The sequence below is a fragment of the Sesamum indicum genome, linkage group LG6, assembly GCF_026168435.1.
Source record: "Sesamum indicum cultivar Baizhima isolate 11 linkage group LG6, ASM2616843v1, whole genome shotgun sequence".
Lineage (NCBI taxonomy): Eukaryota > Viridiplantae > Streptophyta > Magnoliopsida > Lamiales > Pedaliaceae > Sesamum > Sesamum indicum.
This window is the reverse complement of record NC_142662.1, coordinates 22,199,067-22,220,192: the sequence shown is the minus strand read 5'-3', so window position 1 is coordinate 22,220,192 and position 21,126 is coordinate 22,199,067. Positions and strand designations below refer to the sequence as shown.

General features: G+C 30.9%; 1 protein-coding gene across 1 annotated transcript; it reads right to left on the bottom strand.

Annotated features, from left to right (window-relative positions):
- LOC105163843 (putative LRR receptor-like serine/threonine-protein kinase At1g06840) lies at positions 1 to 13,273 on the bottom strand. The gene is made up of 21 exons (XM_011082334.3): positions 12,939 to 13,273; positions 12,399 to 12,559; positions 11,127 to 11,277; positions 10,278 to 10,349; positions 10,083 to 10,154; positions 9,678 to 9,821; positions 9,509 to 9,580; positions 9,364 to 9,435; positions 5,735 to 5,809; positions 5,427 to 5,495; positions 5,155 to 5,223; positions 4,966 to 5,037; positions 4,691 to 4,777; positions 4,526 to 4,594; positions 3,903 to 4,402; positions 3,128 to 3,283; positions 2,739 to 3,022; positions 1,924 to 1,975; positions 1,528 to 1,778; positions 1,010 to 1,144; positions 1 to 590 (listed from the first exon to the last, which is right to left on the bottom strand). Exons 2-21 carry the CDS (start codon positions 12,538 to 12,540, stop codon positions 234 to 236), a joined length of 2,901 nt encoding a protein of 966 aa, XP_011080636.2. The 5' UTR covers positions 12,541 to 12,559; positions 12,939 to 13,273; the 3' UTR covers positions 1 to 233.
- Between the last annotated feature and the right edge of the window lie 7,853 nt (positions 13,274 to 21,126).

The window sequence follows — 21,126 nt, the reverse complement described above, 5'->3', positions numbered from 1 at the left end:
TTAATGTAATTTATCTTATACAAGAATAACAAGTTTTAAAGTTCAGCAATTCCATTGTTTTAGGAGATTTTCTGCTCATCAGTATTTTTCAAATGGAGATGTGTTGCATTTGACCCAATCTGATACAATCTATGTCTCTACACTAAAACCAGTAAGCTGTTTTCTGCTGATGCACAAATGCAACTAAAATAATCACTGTACAGAGAACTATGACAAAACACCATTGATGGAAATCACCTGGGAGCAACGGTGGGGATGGCTCCACTGACAAGATCGCTGCTGGAGACATCTTGTGAAACATAAGGAGTCCTCAATGTAGACGTTGATGATGATATTGATGACGGTGGAGTCGGCACCATTTCAGGCTTGCTGACTACGGATTCCGTTATCTTGGAATCAGATTCTGGCATCATGCTCCATATGTTTTCAAGTTCTCTGACCACTACTGCCATTGAAGGCCTCTCATCCGTTTCGTCTTGGCAACACTTGAGCGCTAGAATAACAAACTTTTCAACACATTCGGAAGGATAAGAGCCCATCCGCTCGTCAATGACTGAGAATATCATGCCTGAACGGTATGCAGTTTTGACCTGAGGAGATAGTCAACAATGAGAGAAAAGAAGTTCACCCCATCCAAAAACAAACTTTGAAGTATTTTAGTTGGATTGAACTATTGGAATGACGTAGAAGTAGGCAATGAAAGCCGGTAACATGATTGGGTTGTAATTAGGTTCGAAATAACATTGGGGGGGGGGGGGGGGCGGGGGGGGGGAGGTGAAAATTTACAATGAATCTTCAATGTTCTGTGTTACAGTTGTCCCTGAAAACCATATGGTCAGAAAGGAACTTGTAATATAAAACATGACTGCAGGTAGTGTTATTATAGTTTTCAAAATCATGGGTTTTCTTTGTTTCATGACCAAAAACCTTGGGATGCCTCTATGTAATTATCATTATTCCTTAAACGTGTCAAGATATGAGAAAAGCATTGTGGGAAATGACATAGTACCTCTCTCACGATGTTTTTGCCATGAAAAATAGGGTGCATTCCTGTTATCAGCTCCATGAATACAACCCCAAGGCTGTAGACGTCACTCTTATCGGTCAGCTCATGAGTTAGGAAATACTCCGGATCAAGGTATCCCTGCAAAAATCAGACATTGGTATTTGGTAAGTAACATAACTTGAGTTAGAGGGTGTCTGGCTAAAGCTTATTTGAACATCTTATAAAATGTTTTTAGATATGAGCTCGTCAGATGTTAAAACTCTTAAAATTGTTCGCATGAAAAAAGATGATGCAATTAATATTATCAAATAAAATTTTAAAAATAAGTTAAGATTTCCATACTCTTTCCAAAAATGAGCTTATAAGCTCCTAATATTTTAGATCTTACAACATACTTTAAAAAGCTTATAAACTCGCCCTTCGTTTATATAGTATATTATCATTTTAAAATCAAGATTAAACCATCAAAACCAGATGTTGCTTTATTATATATTAATGCTTGCTTTCTCTATGATTCTTACCGGTGTCCCCTTGACAACCGTAGATACATGAGCAGGCACAGATCCATCAAGCTCCGGCTCTGGAGCGAGACGTGACAGCCCAAAATCAGCAACCTTGGCGGTATACTTAGAGTCCAACAATATGTTGGTTGCCTTGATATCCCGATGAAATATTGGAGGATTGGCTTCCGTGTGAAGATAAAGGATGCCTCTGGCTGCACCTAATGCTGTTCTTACTCTCATAGAGAAACTCATAGGCGCTTTAAACTTACCTGTAATATCATGAATGTCGTATCCAAGCACCATACAAAAGGGTTTAATATCATGATATATTATTATGTTACTCCTACGTAACATATGTTATAAAGTAGAATAAAAGTTAAAGAAACGAAGTTGAGGAGAAGGCTTTCAATTTACCAGACAGGTGATCTCTCAACGTGCCATTAGACATGAACTCATAAATCAACATCTGCATCGCGAAACATACAAATAAACATGAGTAGCTAACCCTCGGGCAAGAATTGTTACGTAGTTGCAAAACAAATAAACGAACTAAGAGGATGTGTTGTCTGGGTGAATTTATAAGTTTTTTTAAAACATTTTAAGATGTTTTGAGAGTTTACAAGGTCATTTTTTTTTTTAAGAAAAAGAAGAGCTTATAAAAAATTAAATAAAAAAAATATTAAGAGCTTATAAGTTCTTTAGAAGAAAGTAATAAGTTTGAAGAAATATCTTCAATCTAATTATAAATTTGGCTGTTGCTAATATCTTATGAGCCCTACTGTTATATTTTATCCAAACGTTTGAAAAACTTATCTTCAGAATAAGATTTAACATCTTATACGCTCTGAAAACGTGTTATAAGATGTACAAGCTCATGAAATCTTTTAATAATCTTAGCCAAATACCCTCTAAGTTACAATTCACCAGGAAAATAATAATACAACATGAAAAACTAGAGCTTTAAAGGCGTACAAGTTCTGTTCTCATCTTAGCATTTAGTGACTTCAACGTGGTAGTTAAGTTATTTAAAAATGACTTTGATAGAAATATTATGAGTGCCATTAAACTCATTAATTATTTGTTATTTTTCTTTCATCTTGTATCGATAAAACATATATTATTAGCATATTTTATATGTTCAAAAAGAAACAAAATGTAACATTCGCATGGGGTATTTGAACTCCAACTTTGAACCGTATGTAAGTTATACGTAGAAACAATAACGGTACCTGTTCGCCTTCTTCGTCACAATATCCAATCAACGACACCAAGTTTCTGTGGTGTAATCTCGACAAGAGTTCTATCTCTGTAAGAAACTCCTTTTCACCCTGCAGTGATCCCTCTTGAGCACGCTTTATTGCCACAATGGTTCCATCAGCAAGAGTGCCTCTATACACCTTCCCGTAACCTCCTTGTCCAACCAGACTCAAGCTACTGAAATTATTTGTTGCCAGTGCCGTTTCAGCATAACTAAAATCTTTCACGCCATCGATTTTGATGGATATCCTAGATACTGCGGTAGAACGTAACGACGGATATCATATAGTTAAACATAGGGTCATCGAATAAATTATTTGATACACTTACATAACTAAATGAAGAAAATTATGGTACTCACGCAAATGTCTTTTCGAAGATTGGTGATGTTTCTGGATGCGGCGTCTCAAGATAAGAAGCGAAACAAATGCAGATAGAGTGACTGATCCAGCGATTGTTCCTATAATAATGCCTGCTAGTGCTCCCTTGTTTATGGACGATGGAGACCGGTGGAATTCTGCAACAGAAACCAAGAATTAAAAGCAGCTGCATATAAATGCTCATACTAATAAAATAACACTAAGCCCAGAATCAATTATTGGACAATGATCTTCATTTTACTTAAAAGACAAAGGTGCTTGAGTTCGAGCATAACTATGTTAGCAAGTAATTACAGTACACCATTTTTGGAGGAAATGCACATATAGTCTACAAGGCCTTTTCATTCCTCTCCAGATGTATACAAAAGATTCAACAAAATCTTATAATAGGAAAAGATCATTTTTGTCCATAGAGTATAGGAGAAAGCTAAATAAAATGAAGTGCTTCAACTTATAAATTCAACACGAATAAGTTTCTACTTTGATGGCAGTCAGTCCCTCCATAGTTCCTATAATAGTTTACTTTCTTAAACAGTATAAGCACGGGCAAAAATGACATTGTAAACAAAAGGTTGGTTATTATCAGCATGAGGAATGAAAGTATATTTTTCCGAAGAATTGCTGGCAGAAAATTATCTAATTTCATCAAGAAGGCGATATCTCCCAGCTAAGGCATGTATTGTGACTTCTATGATTACTTCTACTTCATGCAATTGTCTACTGAAACTAGGGGATATATAAGAAAAGGAAACATGCCATCTTCATAAGGATCTGGAAGTGTGTAATTGAGAAACTCGAAAGGTCCAAACACTGGGTTATCGCGAATCCTCCACCCACCAAACAGGCTAAGAATCCGCTCAACCTCACTCCTGTTGAGCAACTGTTTGCTCTTATTTGCGTATGTTGGGAAAATCTTCAGGTACATTCTAAGACGAGGCCCCTTTTGCCATGCAGCAGAATCGATCTGAAGCTGATGTAGATTCAACCCAAGTCCAGAACCTAGGTTCTCCTCAAATTTATTGAAATATGGAAGAAAATATGAGAACCCAGGACTCTTTAAGCGATATCCAATGTACAGCGGAGCAGCACAAAAGCAACGGATAGCAGGAGATGCTGGGGCATACTCGTACGGAGGTGGACAAGACTGAGGGCAATCATTGAGTCTTGTAATGTTTACGGTATTACTGAAATCTACTTCATGTGGCGCGCAGAACTGACTTACGTTCTCATTTGAGCATAGAGGATTCCCCTGAAGTCTGAAATAGTTCATACAGTATAAGATGAAGAAATGCACATCAAAAGTTCTTCAACTATCAGGAACATGACCAGCTTAGGAAAGAAATAGACTGCAAAAGTTGGAAGCTATATAAATGACGAACCCAATGGTGACGTTGGGAGGTACCGAAAGACTGCCTGAAATGTTTGAAAACTTATTGTTCTCAAAGTCCCTGCAATAAGAAGTACAAATTCACACATTACATTTGAGAATCACTTTGCAGTCTACTTCCTATTTGACCATCAATTTTCCCTGTTTGGGGCCTTACAGAATGAGCTTCTCGGATGCATTTAGAGTCCTGTTTTGCCAAATGATGGACGGGACAGGACCAATCAATAAATTATTTGCAAGTGACCTGCACCACAAATGTGCAGTTCCAGAACTACTTAGTCCACCAAATATTTTTAGAAACTAAAATTCTCATAACGAAATCTGGTTAACTAGTGAACTACTCAATAAAAGTAAACCACCAGGAAGGGAATTTATGGGTAGATGCCATTCAATCAAGAACATAAAATTGATAGGAAATTGATGAAGCCTTACAATTTCTGTAAATGGGGAAGCTTCGAGAAGGTGGCGGGAATAGTTCCATTCAGATTGTTGTAAGAGAGATCACTGCATAGAACAACAAAGTATTAGTTCCAGGCAAAAATTCATATGCTTTAAAGAATGTCCTTGTGAATATTGTTCCAGAGCATTTAACAAGCTATAAGTCTAGGGACAGTTTCTTACATAGTTGTGATATTCTCAGAAAGTGCACCAGTTGGTATGGGTCCACTAAGCTGATTCAGGCTTAAATCTCTGAAATAGAGAGTGCCTCAAATGAGAATATGAGATAATAGTTAAAGAGCATACTAGCAAACTAGTTAACAACCCGCAAATTGTCTTAGAATGCTGAAGTATAGATTCTCTTCCAATATAGATGTTCAAACAGGAAAATACAGAAGCTGGATAAATGTCAACACAGTAGGGTAAATGTACTAATCTAATGAGTATTTACTTACATGTAAGCAATATTAGACATATTGCTCCAGTCAGGAATTGACCCCCGCAAACTGCAGTTCCTTAGACTCCTGATACATCCAAAAAACTGAAACTATTACCAGCATTATCTCAAAATTATCTGGACTTCCCACTTTCTTCTGGAACTTCAACCTCTCAAAAAGATTGAAAGATCATTGAGACCATAATCTCACGTCTAAGTCTATCTCAAAAAAGCAATTGTAGGCATAACTAAAGAATTGGTTTATGCCATGCACAACTCAGAAAGAAATTAGCATAAAAGAACAAATATAGCATCACATGAACTTACAATTTCACCAGGTGAGACATGTTGCCATATGAAGAGGGAATTGTACTCCCATTAAAGTTATTATTGTCGAGTTGACTGGAAAACAAACGAACAAAACAACAAAACAAGATTAGAAGCACCTTGGTTGCATGTGCACTGATTTGTTCAGTAAATTTTCAGAAGTTATAGTTAATCTTCTTTCCCTCAACAATAGAAGAGCCTAATAAACAAAAACGTATGAAAACAAAATGCATGATATTTAGGTAAGAATATTTTTCAATCAAATCAGAACATTAATGAAGAGGAAAAGCAACACATGCATAGAGACTGCGAAAGAAATTTGGGATGGAAAGGCAGGAACTAAACAAGGTTTTACTTGGAAAAAGCCTGAAATTATGACTTGCTCTACAGCTTCGTTTAGAAGAATATTGGTGTCCTTGCAATTGTCAATTGATGAGATAACTATAATTTTATGATCAATTAGTTCATCGCATTACTGCAAAATGGTTTAAACATCACAAATTCTGTGTGATTCTCCTATATTAGAGCATAAAATGAGACCACATGCTAAGTAGAAAGGAAAAGGCATCCAGAAAGAATCACCAAGAAGTCCCTCCAAATTCAGCATAAATAAGATTTTACTGCATCCTTCTGAGTGATTCCTAGAGGCCTGACCCCATGAAGTTCACAAGATAGGTCGTAACGAAATTGTTGTCTAGAATAGGGTGCAAAAAACCAAACTTGGCGCAGGCTTAAAAATAAATCATTAAAAAAATATTACTTCTTAAAGTATTTATTAAATAAATGACTTTAACAAAATAAACTTTCATTTTGATTTTAGATATAGAAGATATTCTTAATTTTGTATTGGAACCAAGAAAGTAAATTAAAGAAGTAGAAGAGTAATGAACACAATTTAGATATTAATAATAATCTAAATATTCTTTTGTTAATTAATTATACAAAAAACTTGAAGAGGTAGAAAGCAGCATTTGTGAAACAATTAAATAATAACCTACTTTTCAAAAAAAAAAAAATCATGTTTTAATTGTTAATCAGTTTATCGATATGAACGTACTTAACAAAGACTTAGAAAATGCATTTACACGCACAGAGAGATACACACACATATATATATAACTTGGTTCAATTACATAAATTAAAAAATAAATTAATATGAAAATTTTCAGTAATTTTAGAATATATGAATTTTACAAATAAATTTTCCAGGAGAAAATTTTTATTTTAAGTTAAATTATATAAAAAGTTAATAACAATATTTAATATAAAAAGATAACGATTAGAAATTAAATGAAGAAGATTTTGAAAATAAATTCTAAGGTAAAATTAATAACAATTTACATATCACATATTTATCAATAAAATAAAATGTCAAAGAAGCTTATAAGTCAACATTAGTTCTTCTCATCTGTAAACTCATATGACATAGAATACACAATAACACAGAAAATTTTAATCATTATTACCATATCAGAATATCCTTATCTTTTGCCATTAATTTAGGGACATTACGAAATCAATACATATTTACAAAGCTTTGACAAAATTAACTATCAATATATACATATTTTGTAAAACATATGTACTGGATAATAATGAAAGGTCATTGTTATTCCTACGAATGTAAATATTTTGTCAATTTTATTTGCCAAAGTTCTTTTGGATTGAATAACAAAAAAGATAAATAACTGCAGAAACTATTAAGCTACTTTGTAGAAGTTAAATGAGAATCAACGAAAAATTAATATTAACACAAAATAAACATGATTTTATATTATATCAAATACATACTTTTTCACAAAAGAAAAGAAAAAGAAAATATACAATATGCAGCAATCGAGCTTATTTATATAGACGTTTCGCACAGCTTTAGAAAAATATACTCTTATGATGTAAATTTAAAAATATAATATTGATTGAATAATTTTTATATGCTTTATATTATTTTAATGTATGTATTTGATATAGTACCGAAAGTATAAAAGTACATAAAACTTCAAAAAAATAATATATATATATATATATGAGCTTCCAAACAGGGGCAACACTCAACCTTGCTTTTCAGCTCCAGTTCAACAGGACTCGACTCATCTTACATCCCAAATCTTAAGTGTAAATTTTTTTAATGCATTATAAACTATATATCCATTTATCATAGAGACTAAGGCAATTTCAGGAGGGAGAGAGCAAAATGAGAAGTTGCAAAATTTTGTAAAATTTTAGCTAGAAAGCAAACTAAGGATAGGGAATCAAAGTTCATGCAAGTCTACGGCTCCCTTGTCTTTCCTTTTCAAAGGATTAGTCAAACACCTATAAGATCATTTTTCCATCTCTGCTTGGCGTACATAGAAGAAAACTTGAAACTTCAAAGTGATGGGAATACTTCTGGCAAGAAGCATCCATACTTACTAGCTTCTAGACAGAAATCTTGTTGTCTGACTTCTTTCTTTTTCCTATTTTGTATGTTAAAATTTCCCACCACCTTTTTCATTTGTCTGTGGTTAACTTCGAAACAATCGGAACTTAACTTTCCGTTTGCTCAATATTCATCAATCAAAAGTACGAGAACCGCACCAAACTTTTCTCGGATTGAAACTCTGGCATTTGGAAAGATATAGTTGCCTCCTTTACAGTCTTTGGGAGTAAATTTGCATCTAAAATGCGGTGGCAAGTTTCAATTCATAAAGTTTTCCAATCATGTAAATTCTGCTTATCCTATAAAATAATTAAATAAATCTATCTTTAATCTTTGCCGCAGTTCGAGCTGTCCAGCAGCTATCAATTATGATAAAAGAGCAACAAAAAAAGCTTATGGATTCATCATCAGCTTCGTGACAGCTTCATATTTACCTTTATGCTTATATATCTCAATAGGTGTATGGTTTCAGATTAGTTGGCAAATTAAGATGCATCTCACTTCAACTTAGCAAAATTTTTAGTTAGAGCTTCTCAACCATTACCTCAAACATAAAAGAAGAAATCTTGCAGTTTTCAGTCCAATGTACACACATAACACCATACAAAACAATATGCACTTACAAGGTAACTATAGTAATCATATGGATTCCATACTCATTGAATATCACCATCCCCTGAAATATTCTAAAGGATTAAGCTTCCAAATTCCAATAGGTCATTTATTCTATACATATCTGGCATCCAATTAAGCTTTCATCGGGGTTCTAATGGAGTGTCTTTTCTGTACTTTATACAACTTGATATAGCTATCTAAATCACAGTAACAACCATTGTCAGTGGAACTTCTAATGCAGCATGAACAACACCAAATGAAAGCAATCTTAATATCTTGTAGTATGGAATTTTCATACTGGAGAACATTAATTCTTGAACTCCACTTTCACCACTGACCCACTGAGCCCCCTTGTTTATCTTCCATAAAGGAAGTTATTAGTAAATTAGTATAAGAAAATACAATTTTAATTTCCAAACATTGTAACATTTTCTAATAAATATCATCACAGACACTCATGTAGTATCAAGAAAATGCCAGTTTAACTATATCAGGTTACATTAGATTATCCCAGACCACCAAAGGTTCACTAGATTGGCAAACCTGCGGCTTCAAGCACTATCTAAATAGAAGATATAATGAGGCAAAGCTGGCATACAGTATTAGTAGATGAGGCAATTCAGACAGTTGAGGTGGAAGATCTCCTGAAAAGTTGTTATTGTCAAGCAACCTGCAAAAACTTCAAGTCAATGACTAAGATAAGATGTCATGTTAGTGTTAAAATAAACAGCTGTGTGACTCACAAATGAACAAGAACTGGAAGTCGAGACAGCACCGGTGGTATTTGCCCACTGAGTGAATTATTGTTCATGTGACTGATCAGAACATAAAGAAAAATATGAACTACTGTAAGGCCAACAACCACATCAGTTATTTGATGTCTGGAAATGAGAAATAAAGAAATATGATTACAAGTGTTTTGCTTTGCTCAAGTTAGCAAAGGACAATGGTATTGGTCCAGATATTTGATTCTCATCGATTTGAATTCTGTCCAAGTTGGATAGATAACCAAGCTCATCAGGCAAGAAACCAGTTAGTTTATTTCCACTTAGAAGCCTGAAACCAGAGAAAGGAAGCGACTGTAAGAATGGAAAATACATTGCACTTTTATTTTATGAAGCCAAAAACACAATCAGATCTGTGGCATCCGCAAAATAATAGATGAAATGTTTTTCTCAACAATGAGGATTGTGAAAAAATCTGTTCGATGGGATAACATCCGGTCATGAATTTAAAGGAAGTTATCCATGACCATTTATCAATCAATTGACAGAGTAGTATAATGGTAGGAAGGGCCGAGAAACTATTTCCACTCACAGCAGCTCCAACGTTGTAATGTTGCCTATCTCCTTTGGAATAGTGCCATTAATATTGTTCCACATAAAATCCCTACAAAAGATTAATAGAGCAATTCAAAAGAAGGTAAAGCCACAACCACTATAACAAATAAGTTATTGAGGCAAAATATGCCAAAGCCCGTTAAACGCATAGAATAAGAAATATTGTACTCACAGTATCTCCAAATAAGATAATCGACCAAGTTCTGGAGATAAACTTCCAGATAGATTGCTATTTAACAACAACCTGTTGTTGAAGGGAAAAATGGAAAAGGCATCATTAGGAAAAGTATAAATCCAGATGCACTCAAGATGATCTGACATGTGGAAAAATTCAGAATATCCACAAGAATATGGATTATGCACATCATACCAATAAAAGAAAGGAACTTATACGGCTATTTACATCCCAGAAACATATGAGTGATTTTTTTTTTAACTTCAAGAGAGATCATATTCCTTCTGCGTGCACATTTTATTCGTATCAACCCCATTTAGTCTAACGTAGACAGTGGGCAGCTTCTGCACATTGTACACTTGGTTTGCTCTCTCTCATGATTTTGTCATGCAGCATCTGTTTATCAAACTTGCCATTATCATAAAATGGACAGACCTCATTTCTGTGTATAGTGATATTCCCATTATGTTGGCTTCTTATCTAATGACATGGCACCAAGATAATATGTTATGTTAAATTATTAATCCAAAGCCAATATATGTGGTATACACGTGCAAGTAATTTAGTCGAAACTTTTTCCTCTTTTGTTGATTATTGTTAGATAGAAGTGACATTTAGTATCTAATATCTGTAACACTCTTCTGTTCACTACATCTTGGTAACTTCTTCAACCACTTAAACATAACCATGTGCAAAAGGTGAGTCCAATATTTTGTGAACTCAAACTACGAAGCCATCATGTATAAAAGTATAGTGTCTGGGAGCATATGCAAACATGAAATCATAGTAAGGCATCAACAAAAGGTTTTGTAGGAAACTTCTATTTTTTAAGTATAGTAATCATACAATTCTTTAATGTGGAAGTAACCGTCACTGAGTGTAATATTATGGCAGATAATGCCAGTCCAATTTGAAGTGCATGGATCCCCTCTGTTCCAGTTGCGGAGATTTTTGTAAGGATCAATCAAACTCCCCTTGATGGATCGCAATGCACTCACTGGAGACAACATTGAAAAGTCAAAATAACTTTAATAAAATTAAAACTATTTTATCATGAATCCATATAGCAATTATGATTCACTAAATTAAATTTGAATCAATTTTATGTTTTAGTTTTCTAATTAAGTTGAGAACTTGCACAAAACAAAGATAATCAATCAGGGAAGAACAACTTTGTCTTTCAGCTAATAAATATAAACTGAATAGTTCCATATCAAGAAACCACATGGAATTTTAGGGTTATAGTTCATACGATCTGACGACCTGATGCAAAATTGATGTCATGACCATTACATTTAGCCAGAGCATTAGCATGAATCATAAGACAACTTCTCCCAACAGATTTTCTGCACTAGTAACAGCCTAAGGGAGAGTACATTTCAAGATTTTGCGATGTGTAAAAGTAAGCGCAATCACATGTAAGTCAACTTTCAAAGAAAAACCTTATGAAAGCATGACAAAGCTGTGATGGCCGCTTATGCATATTGCAATAGAGTTTGAGAAAATGTGTCAAATATAAAGTGGAAAAGATGCTATTCTATACAGCTCAATCTAAAGGGTGCATAAAACTTGTCATTTACTACAGCAGTTCCTTAGGTTTCACTGCTACAGTCACAATAACACTACCAATGGCTATCATATCATATCTTCTTCCACATAAGTTAGTTCCTAGTGCCTTTTCTTTGGATGAGAGATGACCGATTCTTCTATGAGGCCATATTACAAGAATTCAGGCTACACATAATTGATAGAGTACTGTTAATCTGGAGCACTTTACATATATTTCCAACAGTATATTGAACACTTCCAAAATATAAGAAACTGTAAGAAATAGAGAGAGCAATGAAAAGGTATTGGAATTTCGGCATAAGAAATCTGAATGACTCTTAGTAGATCCTGCAAAGCCATCTTGCTACTAAAATTGCTTTCTCATTCAATGTGCTGTACGTTTTTGAGTTACGATAAGGTTAACTTTTAAGCACATTAAATCTAGTATTTATTAACATACAATCATCATTCTATGAATTTTTCCCCTTAATTAACAGAAGTTGGTGATTTACATGGCTTTTAGGCTAGATTTCCAAGAGGAAGAAAATAAGAAACTATACAAAAGTATACCTTCAGCTGGATGCGTTCTTTTGCTTTTTGCGCTGATAAACAACAAAGACAGACACAAGCAAACAAGTATGTTTCTTCCAAGCTTGCCAGAACTTAGCTGTGACGTTCCAAGACACACCATTTCCCCGAGATTGTTAGTCATCTCCTACACTTAGCTCAACCTGAAACAATCAATAATAAATGGAACTGAAAATTCACTCTCCATCACAATCTCCAACTGCCAAAACCTCTACTAATTGGCAAGTAAGAAGCAGAAGATTTGAAAAGTAAATAACTATTCCAAGTGAAAAACCCCTCTTGAGAGCTAAGAAAGTAAACCAAGAATCCACAAAAACAGAAACTTGACATTTCCAAGACAAACACAAAGAATCAAGTAAACACAGCCCATCTGTCTCCAACATAAAACAAACAACAAACCACAGAAGGGCTTGGTAAAATACAAGAGAAGTAAACAATTTGGCCTCCAAAGAACCCATTTTGACATAAAAACATCTTTACGAGTATATATTTGAAACAAAAACACAGAGATGGAATACATACTTGCACGAGTTTGCTGCAGGTGTTCTTGCAGACCAACAAAAAGGGGTTCTTGGAATCTTGAAAGGGAGAGGCAACAAACGGCAGGACACCCGGGTTGAGTTGACTGACTCGCCATTGATGGATATAGATAGCTACATAGATATATGATGGTGGTGATATGCTGGTGATATGCTGGTGATAACGGCAGCAGCCATACTTTTCCTTTTGGTGAAAGTTTCAACTGTAAAATATTGAATTTTATACACAACAATGAAAAAGATCATAGCACATAGTGGCTCGATTCCTGTAATTTAATCCTGCATTGGCTTTATTGACATTTGACTTTCTCAAAGGGAGTTGTTCTTGTTGAACGGCCTTTCCCCCTGTACTTTACACTCTTTTAAAGTTACATTATGTGGTAATGATTGTGATAAAAGTGTAGGATGGGAAGAAAAGGAGAATCTTCCCAGTTCACATTTTTACTTATATTCAAGGGATTATTACATCTACCTCCCGTTAAGCACGGTGTAATTATAACTAAACTTTCTGTAATTTAGAAAATAGGTAATTATATTTACACCCCTTAAATTACGATTCGTTTACATAAATTACTTGTATCTTTTAAATAATTACATATACATCCACTAAAATGTCAATATTACTTACACAAACTACCCTTTTTTTAAAAAAAATTACACTCAAACCCTAAAAACTTTAGTATCATTATACAAATTACTCTTATTTATTGGCTATCAAGCGTAGTTTTTGTAGTTATGCAAAAGATAGGATGATTTGTGTAAATAAACGATAGGTAAGGGGGTGTAAATATAATTATCCTTTTAAAAAATTATATTTAGTACTTTTAATATTTATTTCCGTCCAACAAACTATCATTGTAAGAATAAAACTTCATTTTACCCAAAGATGTATAAGGTAGCTTCATCATAAAAGATTTATTTGACTTACAAGGTCAGTAATAAGTCAATCAAAAATAAATATAAATTTTTATTCAATTTTTTTACTAATATCAATAAATTTTGTAAATTTTAGCTGACATATGAATCGATTTATTATACAAAACAAATATTAAGAGTACGAGATAGTATCCATAATCCCCCAAAACTATACCCTTATTTGTCTTTACTCAAATATATCTTATAGGTCTATAAATGTAAGTTTATTTAAATAGTAGCAACTGCCAACTTCTAATTTCTTTTTATTTTTTTAATATTTATATGTAAATTTTTTCTTCATGTTATTATGATTAAAAGAAAAATACTTTTCTTATAGGTTTTTAAATAAATATATTAAAAAAATTGTACTCTACATGTGCATCAAGTGTGTTCGACTGCTGGTTATTTATTAAGAATGAGATCTTTAGAGTAACTATCACGTAAAATACGAATTATCTAAACTGCCCTATTTATTATTTCTTTTAAAAATTCACCACCTCTTTTAATTTTATTGTTAATCTTCTGTTTATATACATTTAAAATTAATTCATTTTATTAATTTTGATTGCTTATTCATTTTATCATTTTTTTCCTTCAAAATATAATAAAAATTTGAATTATGCACATAAATCAAGTATGCTTTAATCTATTGGTACAATATTGAACAATTCTCTTTTATGGGGTTTTTTTTTTTTCTTGGAAAGACGAGTCAATGGGTATGACGAGGAGTGAAAAACGAAAAATTTAAGTTAGAGGTATTTGATATTTTATTTGATGTAAGGGAAGAATTGTATCACGGACTAATGGAAGTACGGAGGCTAGATCCTTAATCATCGATAATAAAATGAGTTAAACTTGTAATGAAGTACATTATAAGTGAAACATTTAATAAAGGATTTCGAATAATTTTAAATTAAAAAAAATTGAAATTCATCAATATTTTACATAACATAATTCAAAATGGGAGTCGAAGACTTTGAAATTCATATAAAAATTATTCAAACAAATCAAAAAAGAATTTGTCGTTAAAAATTTAAATTATTTACTTTCAGATCCACCAATACATACAAAATATAAGTAAAGTGCTGTAAAAATGTAATACTAAATAGAAATTAGCATTAATAAAATATATGGTTGAATTTTCTATCAATTTTAAAAGTTTTCCGACATTACTATTCTGATTTAATTTTTTTAAAAGTTTATGACCTTATAATTATGACACTTGTATGAGATTTCACAATTATCTAACATTTCTCTTTATATTTTCATGCAACTTATTATCATTAATTTTAAAATTAATTACACACGGATCCCTTTTAAAAATATAAAATTATATTATTTCTAAAAAATATTTCAAAATTAGACTTACATTCCTTTAAAAAAAATTCGTTGTAAATTGACCCCTCTTTTGTTAGAGCTTGAACGAAAAATTCACAAAATTTTAATTTTACCTCTTAATTCAACATTCCCCTAATAATATTTTTATACTTATGAGGAGGTAAATGTAATATACAAAAAGTCAAAAGTGCATTAATGTAATAAAATGTCATTCCCGAATTATAGTCATTAGATAGAAAGTCACCACTGATAAATGGAAAAATTAGCCATCTTTGGTAATTTTTTTACTTTCTATATATAGAGTGAAGGTAACATCATTGTTGCGCCTATTTTTTAAAAAAATAGGATGAAGTATTTGAACAAGACATAAATGAAAAAATGGTGATCACCTCACCATATTTTTAGTGGTTCGAGAAATAGATGCAACAATGAAGTTTACCTCACTCTATATTTATGAAGTTAAAAACAAAAAAAAAGGGGTAAAATGGACTTTGCCTCGCTGAATTAATCCTAATGTAACACTTACCCCTAAATTAATAAATGTAATATTTATTCTCTTGGTTGGATAAAAATGCGCATCATACTGTGAATAATTATATTATTTTTAATATATTTTAGTATTTTACACAATAAATTATTTTTTAAATAATTTTTTTAATAATGGAAGAATTTAAATTACAAATGGTGTACAAATTAATATATAATAGATACACAATAAATATAATATAATTAACAAAAGGCTACGTGCTTTTTAAAAAAATGACAAATATATATATGTTTAACCAAAAGTTAAATATTTTAGAAATAATGAATAAATATAAATATTTTATCATAGGTTTTTAAAGAAAACATATTCAATTTTTTTTTAATTTTTATCTAAAAGATAAATAATTAATAACTTAATTTTATTACTAAATTGATAAAATCTTTTTATGATTTTTTTTTGGTGTATTTTTTGCACTCATTCATTACTTCACTTCGAATCTGTAAAGTATAATAAAATTTAAACTATTTAATTCACTAAATTTCTTTTAATTCATTCTAATTAAAAGAAATTTTCCCAATTAATTTTTTTAATTAAACTTAAAATGCAAAAATATTATAAAAAAAATTCTTCAAACTATATATATAATTAAGGGCAAGATTGTTAATAAATTTAATTATAGGGGGTAAGTGTTATATTTGTTAGTTTAGGGGGTAAATGTTACTTCAATAGTTCAAGGGGCAAAGATTATTTTAACCCCCCCCCCCCCCAAAAAAAAAAAAGGATGGCTAGTTTTGTCATTCATAAATAACTACTTTTATTACAAGGTTGTAATTTGACAATAATATTTTATTACTTTTACATCTTTTTGATATTATATATATATATATGTATATATTACATTTACCCTATTATGAGTATAAAAATATTATTAGGAGAATATTAAATGAGATATAAAAAAAATTATATAATTTTTTTTGTTAATTTCAATATTTTTCTTTCAAACTCAAATAAAATGGGGCTAGTTGTATACTGATATTTCTTAAGGGTGTGGAAGTATCATTTTAAAATTTTTATTTGAAAATTTATAATTTTATATTTTTAAGAGGGTCTAACTGTAATTAAACTTAATTTTACTATAATATTTAAATTTTATTCAATCATTAAAATTTTCACAACGTTTAAATTTATTCTTTAAGCACTATCGCCTTTTCTTCACTAGCGCAACAAGCTTCCGAAAAATTTTATAAATATATTTTTATCCTAAAATCATGATTAGTGATCAAAATCGCATATACGAGTCAATAATGAATATAAAATTACGACAAATATCGTAACTCGTCATATTTATAATTTTAAAGGTATAGGAGCAAATATATTTTGTGGCAGAGGCCATCGTTGACTCCATAATTATAATTACACAGTAGCTGCAGACCATATTATTATTATTATTTTCTGAAATAAAATGTCAAAATAAGTAATGTCATAGTCAAGTTGCACATCAATTTGTTAATTGAGTATTCATTAATTAATTGCTGAGAGTTGGCGTTGATTGATATTTTTTAGATATTAAAATGGTTTCTTGACTTTTTTCTCTTATGAAAAAAAGCTTGTGTGTATACATATCTAAAAATATATAAAATATCTATGGATCTAAAGAGAGACAGAGAACATTTTTTTTTTATAATTATATTTAATTTGAATGAATTGATTTGAATTTAAAATTTTCAAGTTTATTTGGATAAATTCAAATTTCTAAGGATTTCAAATTATTCAATTCTATTTCTTTTTTTGAGTATTGATGAATTTTAAATTATTATATGATAGATTTTTTTTTAGAAAATACAACAATGTCTTTGAAACAAACAGTATATTATTACAACATTTGATTTTGCATTACAATAATCGTTCTAAATCAGTCAACGTCTTCAAGTGGAACAAAAAGAAACAAAAAATACAAACTACTATAAAAAATAGACTAACATCTACATGCGTAGGAATGAAACTCACGACATTTTGATTGTGAGACCTCAACCTCACTATCCAATTAAGGAATCATTAATTATTTCATAGATATTTGGCGACTGAGTAAATGCCGTAAATGATTGATGGGTAAAACCCACTTTATGCACGTAATATCTAAAATACCCTTAATAAATGGTATTTTAGTCATCATGCACCTTAGATCCGCGTCTCCCTAATAAGACGGGTCGAATCAACCCAAACCTGGACCGAAATCCCACCTGAAGACCCCGACACTAGAACCGCCCGATTAAGAGTGAGGGCTGGCAGGATAACGCCACATGGCGAATACAACAATATCCACATGGGCCCTATAAATACTCAAAGACGCCATATTTCGAGGTAACCGCATCATTGATTTTTTGACATATTACTTCTAATCGCACATTTTTACATCGATCACACCAACTTGAGTGTAGGAGGGTCGTTGTCGGGGCACACCCGACGAGTTTCACATTCTTGTTTTATTCTCAAAAACCCAACACTCGATCTTGGTGGAGTTAACAATTAACCAAGAGGTCAATCCTTGCGATCGTATAACTCGAGCAAGATTCTTGAAGTTAATTTGTATATAAAATGACTTTGATTTATTTCCCTTGTTTCTTGATCTCATCGTTACTAATGTTTATATTTTATTTCATTTCCAATCTCAATCAATTTTTGGGTGAAAAAGTCGTGGGAGTAATTAGTTTTTTTTGAAAATGAAAAAGTCAATTCAAAATCATTTTAATTGCAAATCAAAATCAAGTGCAAAATTGAGTTTGAATTGACCATTTTGATGATATTATCATTCTTATTATTAAAGTCTATGGTCAATGTGATTGAGAATAATAACGAATTATTTTTCATGTAGAAAACTCAAAGATAAATATGTTATATATATATATATATATGATGGATATTATGATATTTGAATTTCCTCACGACAGAAAAATAGTTGTTGTCTCTAATTTGTTAATATATATATTCCTAATTATCTATAAGAACAAGTTTATACACAACTTTATCATTGATAATTTATGTTCTGCCAAGAACAAAATTATTATTATTATTTAATTTATATTTTTAGTGATATTTTTAAAATCATCATATGAAATTTTATCACTAACACTACAAAAGGAAAAAAAGAAAAAAAAATCAGTATAGTATAAATGACTGCGTAAATAAAACTATCAATTATAGTAAAAAAAATCAATTCTAAAACTTAAAATTTTTGCCAATCATATTTGCCGTATTTTTAACTATGATCTAAATATTTAATATGATTCTAACTATAACTAATGTATTGATCTTCATTGCAGAAACAAAAGCTACCGGTCGTTGTGGAGGAATAATTAATTTATATTTGCTATGATTTTATTTTTTAATTACAACTTTTAATTGTAATAATATTTTTTTAGTGCAATATTATTTTTTTCTATAGTATATAAAAACAAAACTTTCATTAAAAATATAATAATGGAGCCGAAAAATAAATTTGGATCCGAATAAATTAACATGTGGGTATTATAAAATTTTAAGAAATTTATTGAAATTAATGGATCACGTCAGTATGAAATATAGACTGAAAAATAAAATAAATAGCATGTGGTGCACGCGATTGAACAAGAAAAATAATTAAACAAGGCCCCTGCTTCTTTGAGAAATTAGTACATACTGACTTTTATGCCTGATTATTTCCTATTTTTTATAAAATTATTTGTAATCATCACCCGTAATATTTGTGCATATATAATCAGATAGAAATGATATAAATTTAAAAAGTGAAGCAAGTAAAGAATACGAGTAAAAATGAAAGAATAAATATAATAGTATATCAATGATTATAAAATAATATAGACCATTTAATAATCGGTGATTGTGATGTTACAAATTGCTATTTATGTGCGAATTTTTTTTTTTATATTAACTAGCCGTCGTGACACGTCGTCTCTGCGTGCATATAATAAATATTATATCATATTTTAAAATATATTACGAATAAGAAAAGATAAATATAGACCAATGCATCACATTTTCAAAAACATAAAAAAAAAAAAGAAAGAAAGAAAGAAAGCAACAAAGACAAAAAAGAAAATAAATTTAAGGGTATTATTGGTATAATAATAAAATTCGTGTTGCGGACTTGCGGTATCATAACCGCCGTTTGTGAGAGAAAAGGCTTTCTGTAAATAAATAAATACTAGTAATTTACTCTGTGTGTGTAACTTTTATAAATACTATTTAAAATTTTATTAGATTTATTATCTAATAAAGTATATATAAAATAAGGAGTTACTATTAAATTTATAAAAAAAAAAAAAACTTGTGACAAAAAAAAAGATGAATAAAAATTTAAAAAAAAGAAATAATTATTATAAGATAATGGGGGTGCGACGAAAAATGAAAAATAATAAATTAAATATAAAAAAATGTATCAAAATTACTACTATTTTCAACACATACTTATTTATCTTTATTTTTTCTCTCTATCTCCACAAAGCACAACAAAACACTCAAAAGACGAAACTAAGCACTATGCAAAGACATCCTCTCTCTTAATATATAGTATAAATACATACATGTTATTATGATGGAGCATTTCACCAAAAAAAAATGGAGTTGCTAGTAATTTGGGTTAATATCACTTTTGGTTCTTCAATTACAGTACGCCACTTACGTGGATTTGATCTCTCATGTTTCTCCCTCATCAGACTTAACCTCTCATGTTTGAACATTTCATGAGATATGACCCTCGTCATTAAAAATTTATTAAATCTAACGGATTTATAGGAAAAAAAATTCCGTGTGGATGCTAAGAAGGGTTCAAAACTTGGGTGATTTTGTTGGGAAGGTGGTGTTGGTTTTGTTTTCTCTTGTTATTAAATACTTTAAATAAGGAATAATTACACTCTCCTTCCACGAAGGTTGGTGTAATAATACGTAGATCATTTGTTGTTTGAAAATTTTCATCTAATACTCTTAAGGTTTGATTTTGTCTAATAAATAAGTTAATCTACTAGTCAAAATTCATCCAACTTGCTTATATTAATAAAAAATTTGAAAAAAATTTATATTTACCCCGGTTGACTTATTACTGATTTATTATAGATCAAATAAATCTTTTATGACTAAATTACCCTCATATGTCTTCACGTGTTAATGCACGTGAGAAGGTATATCTTTGCCGTTATAAAGATAGTTTAGTCAGAAAAAAGTGTTTGACCTGTTACAAGATAGTAATAAGTCAATCGAGGTAAATTTTCATTTTTATTCATTTTTTTTATTGAATATCAACAAATTAAGTGAATTTTATTAACGAATGGACTTATTTGTTAGATAGAAGCAAACTTAAGGAGTGCTAAATGTAGTTTTCCATACCACAAGGAATCTAAGTGTAATTACATCAAACTCTAAGGGAGGAGAGTGTAAT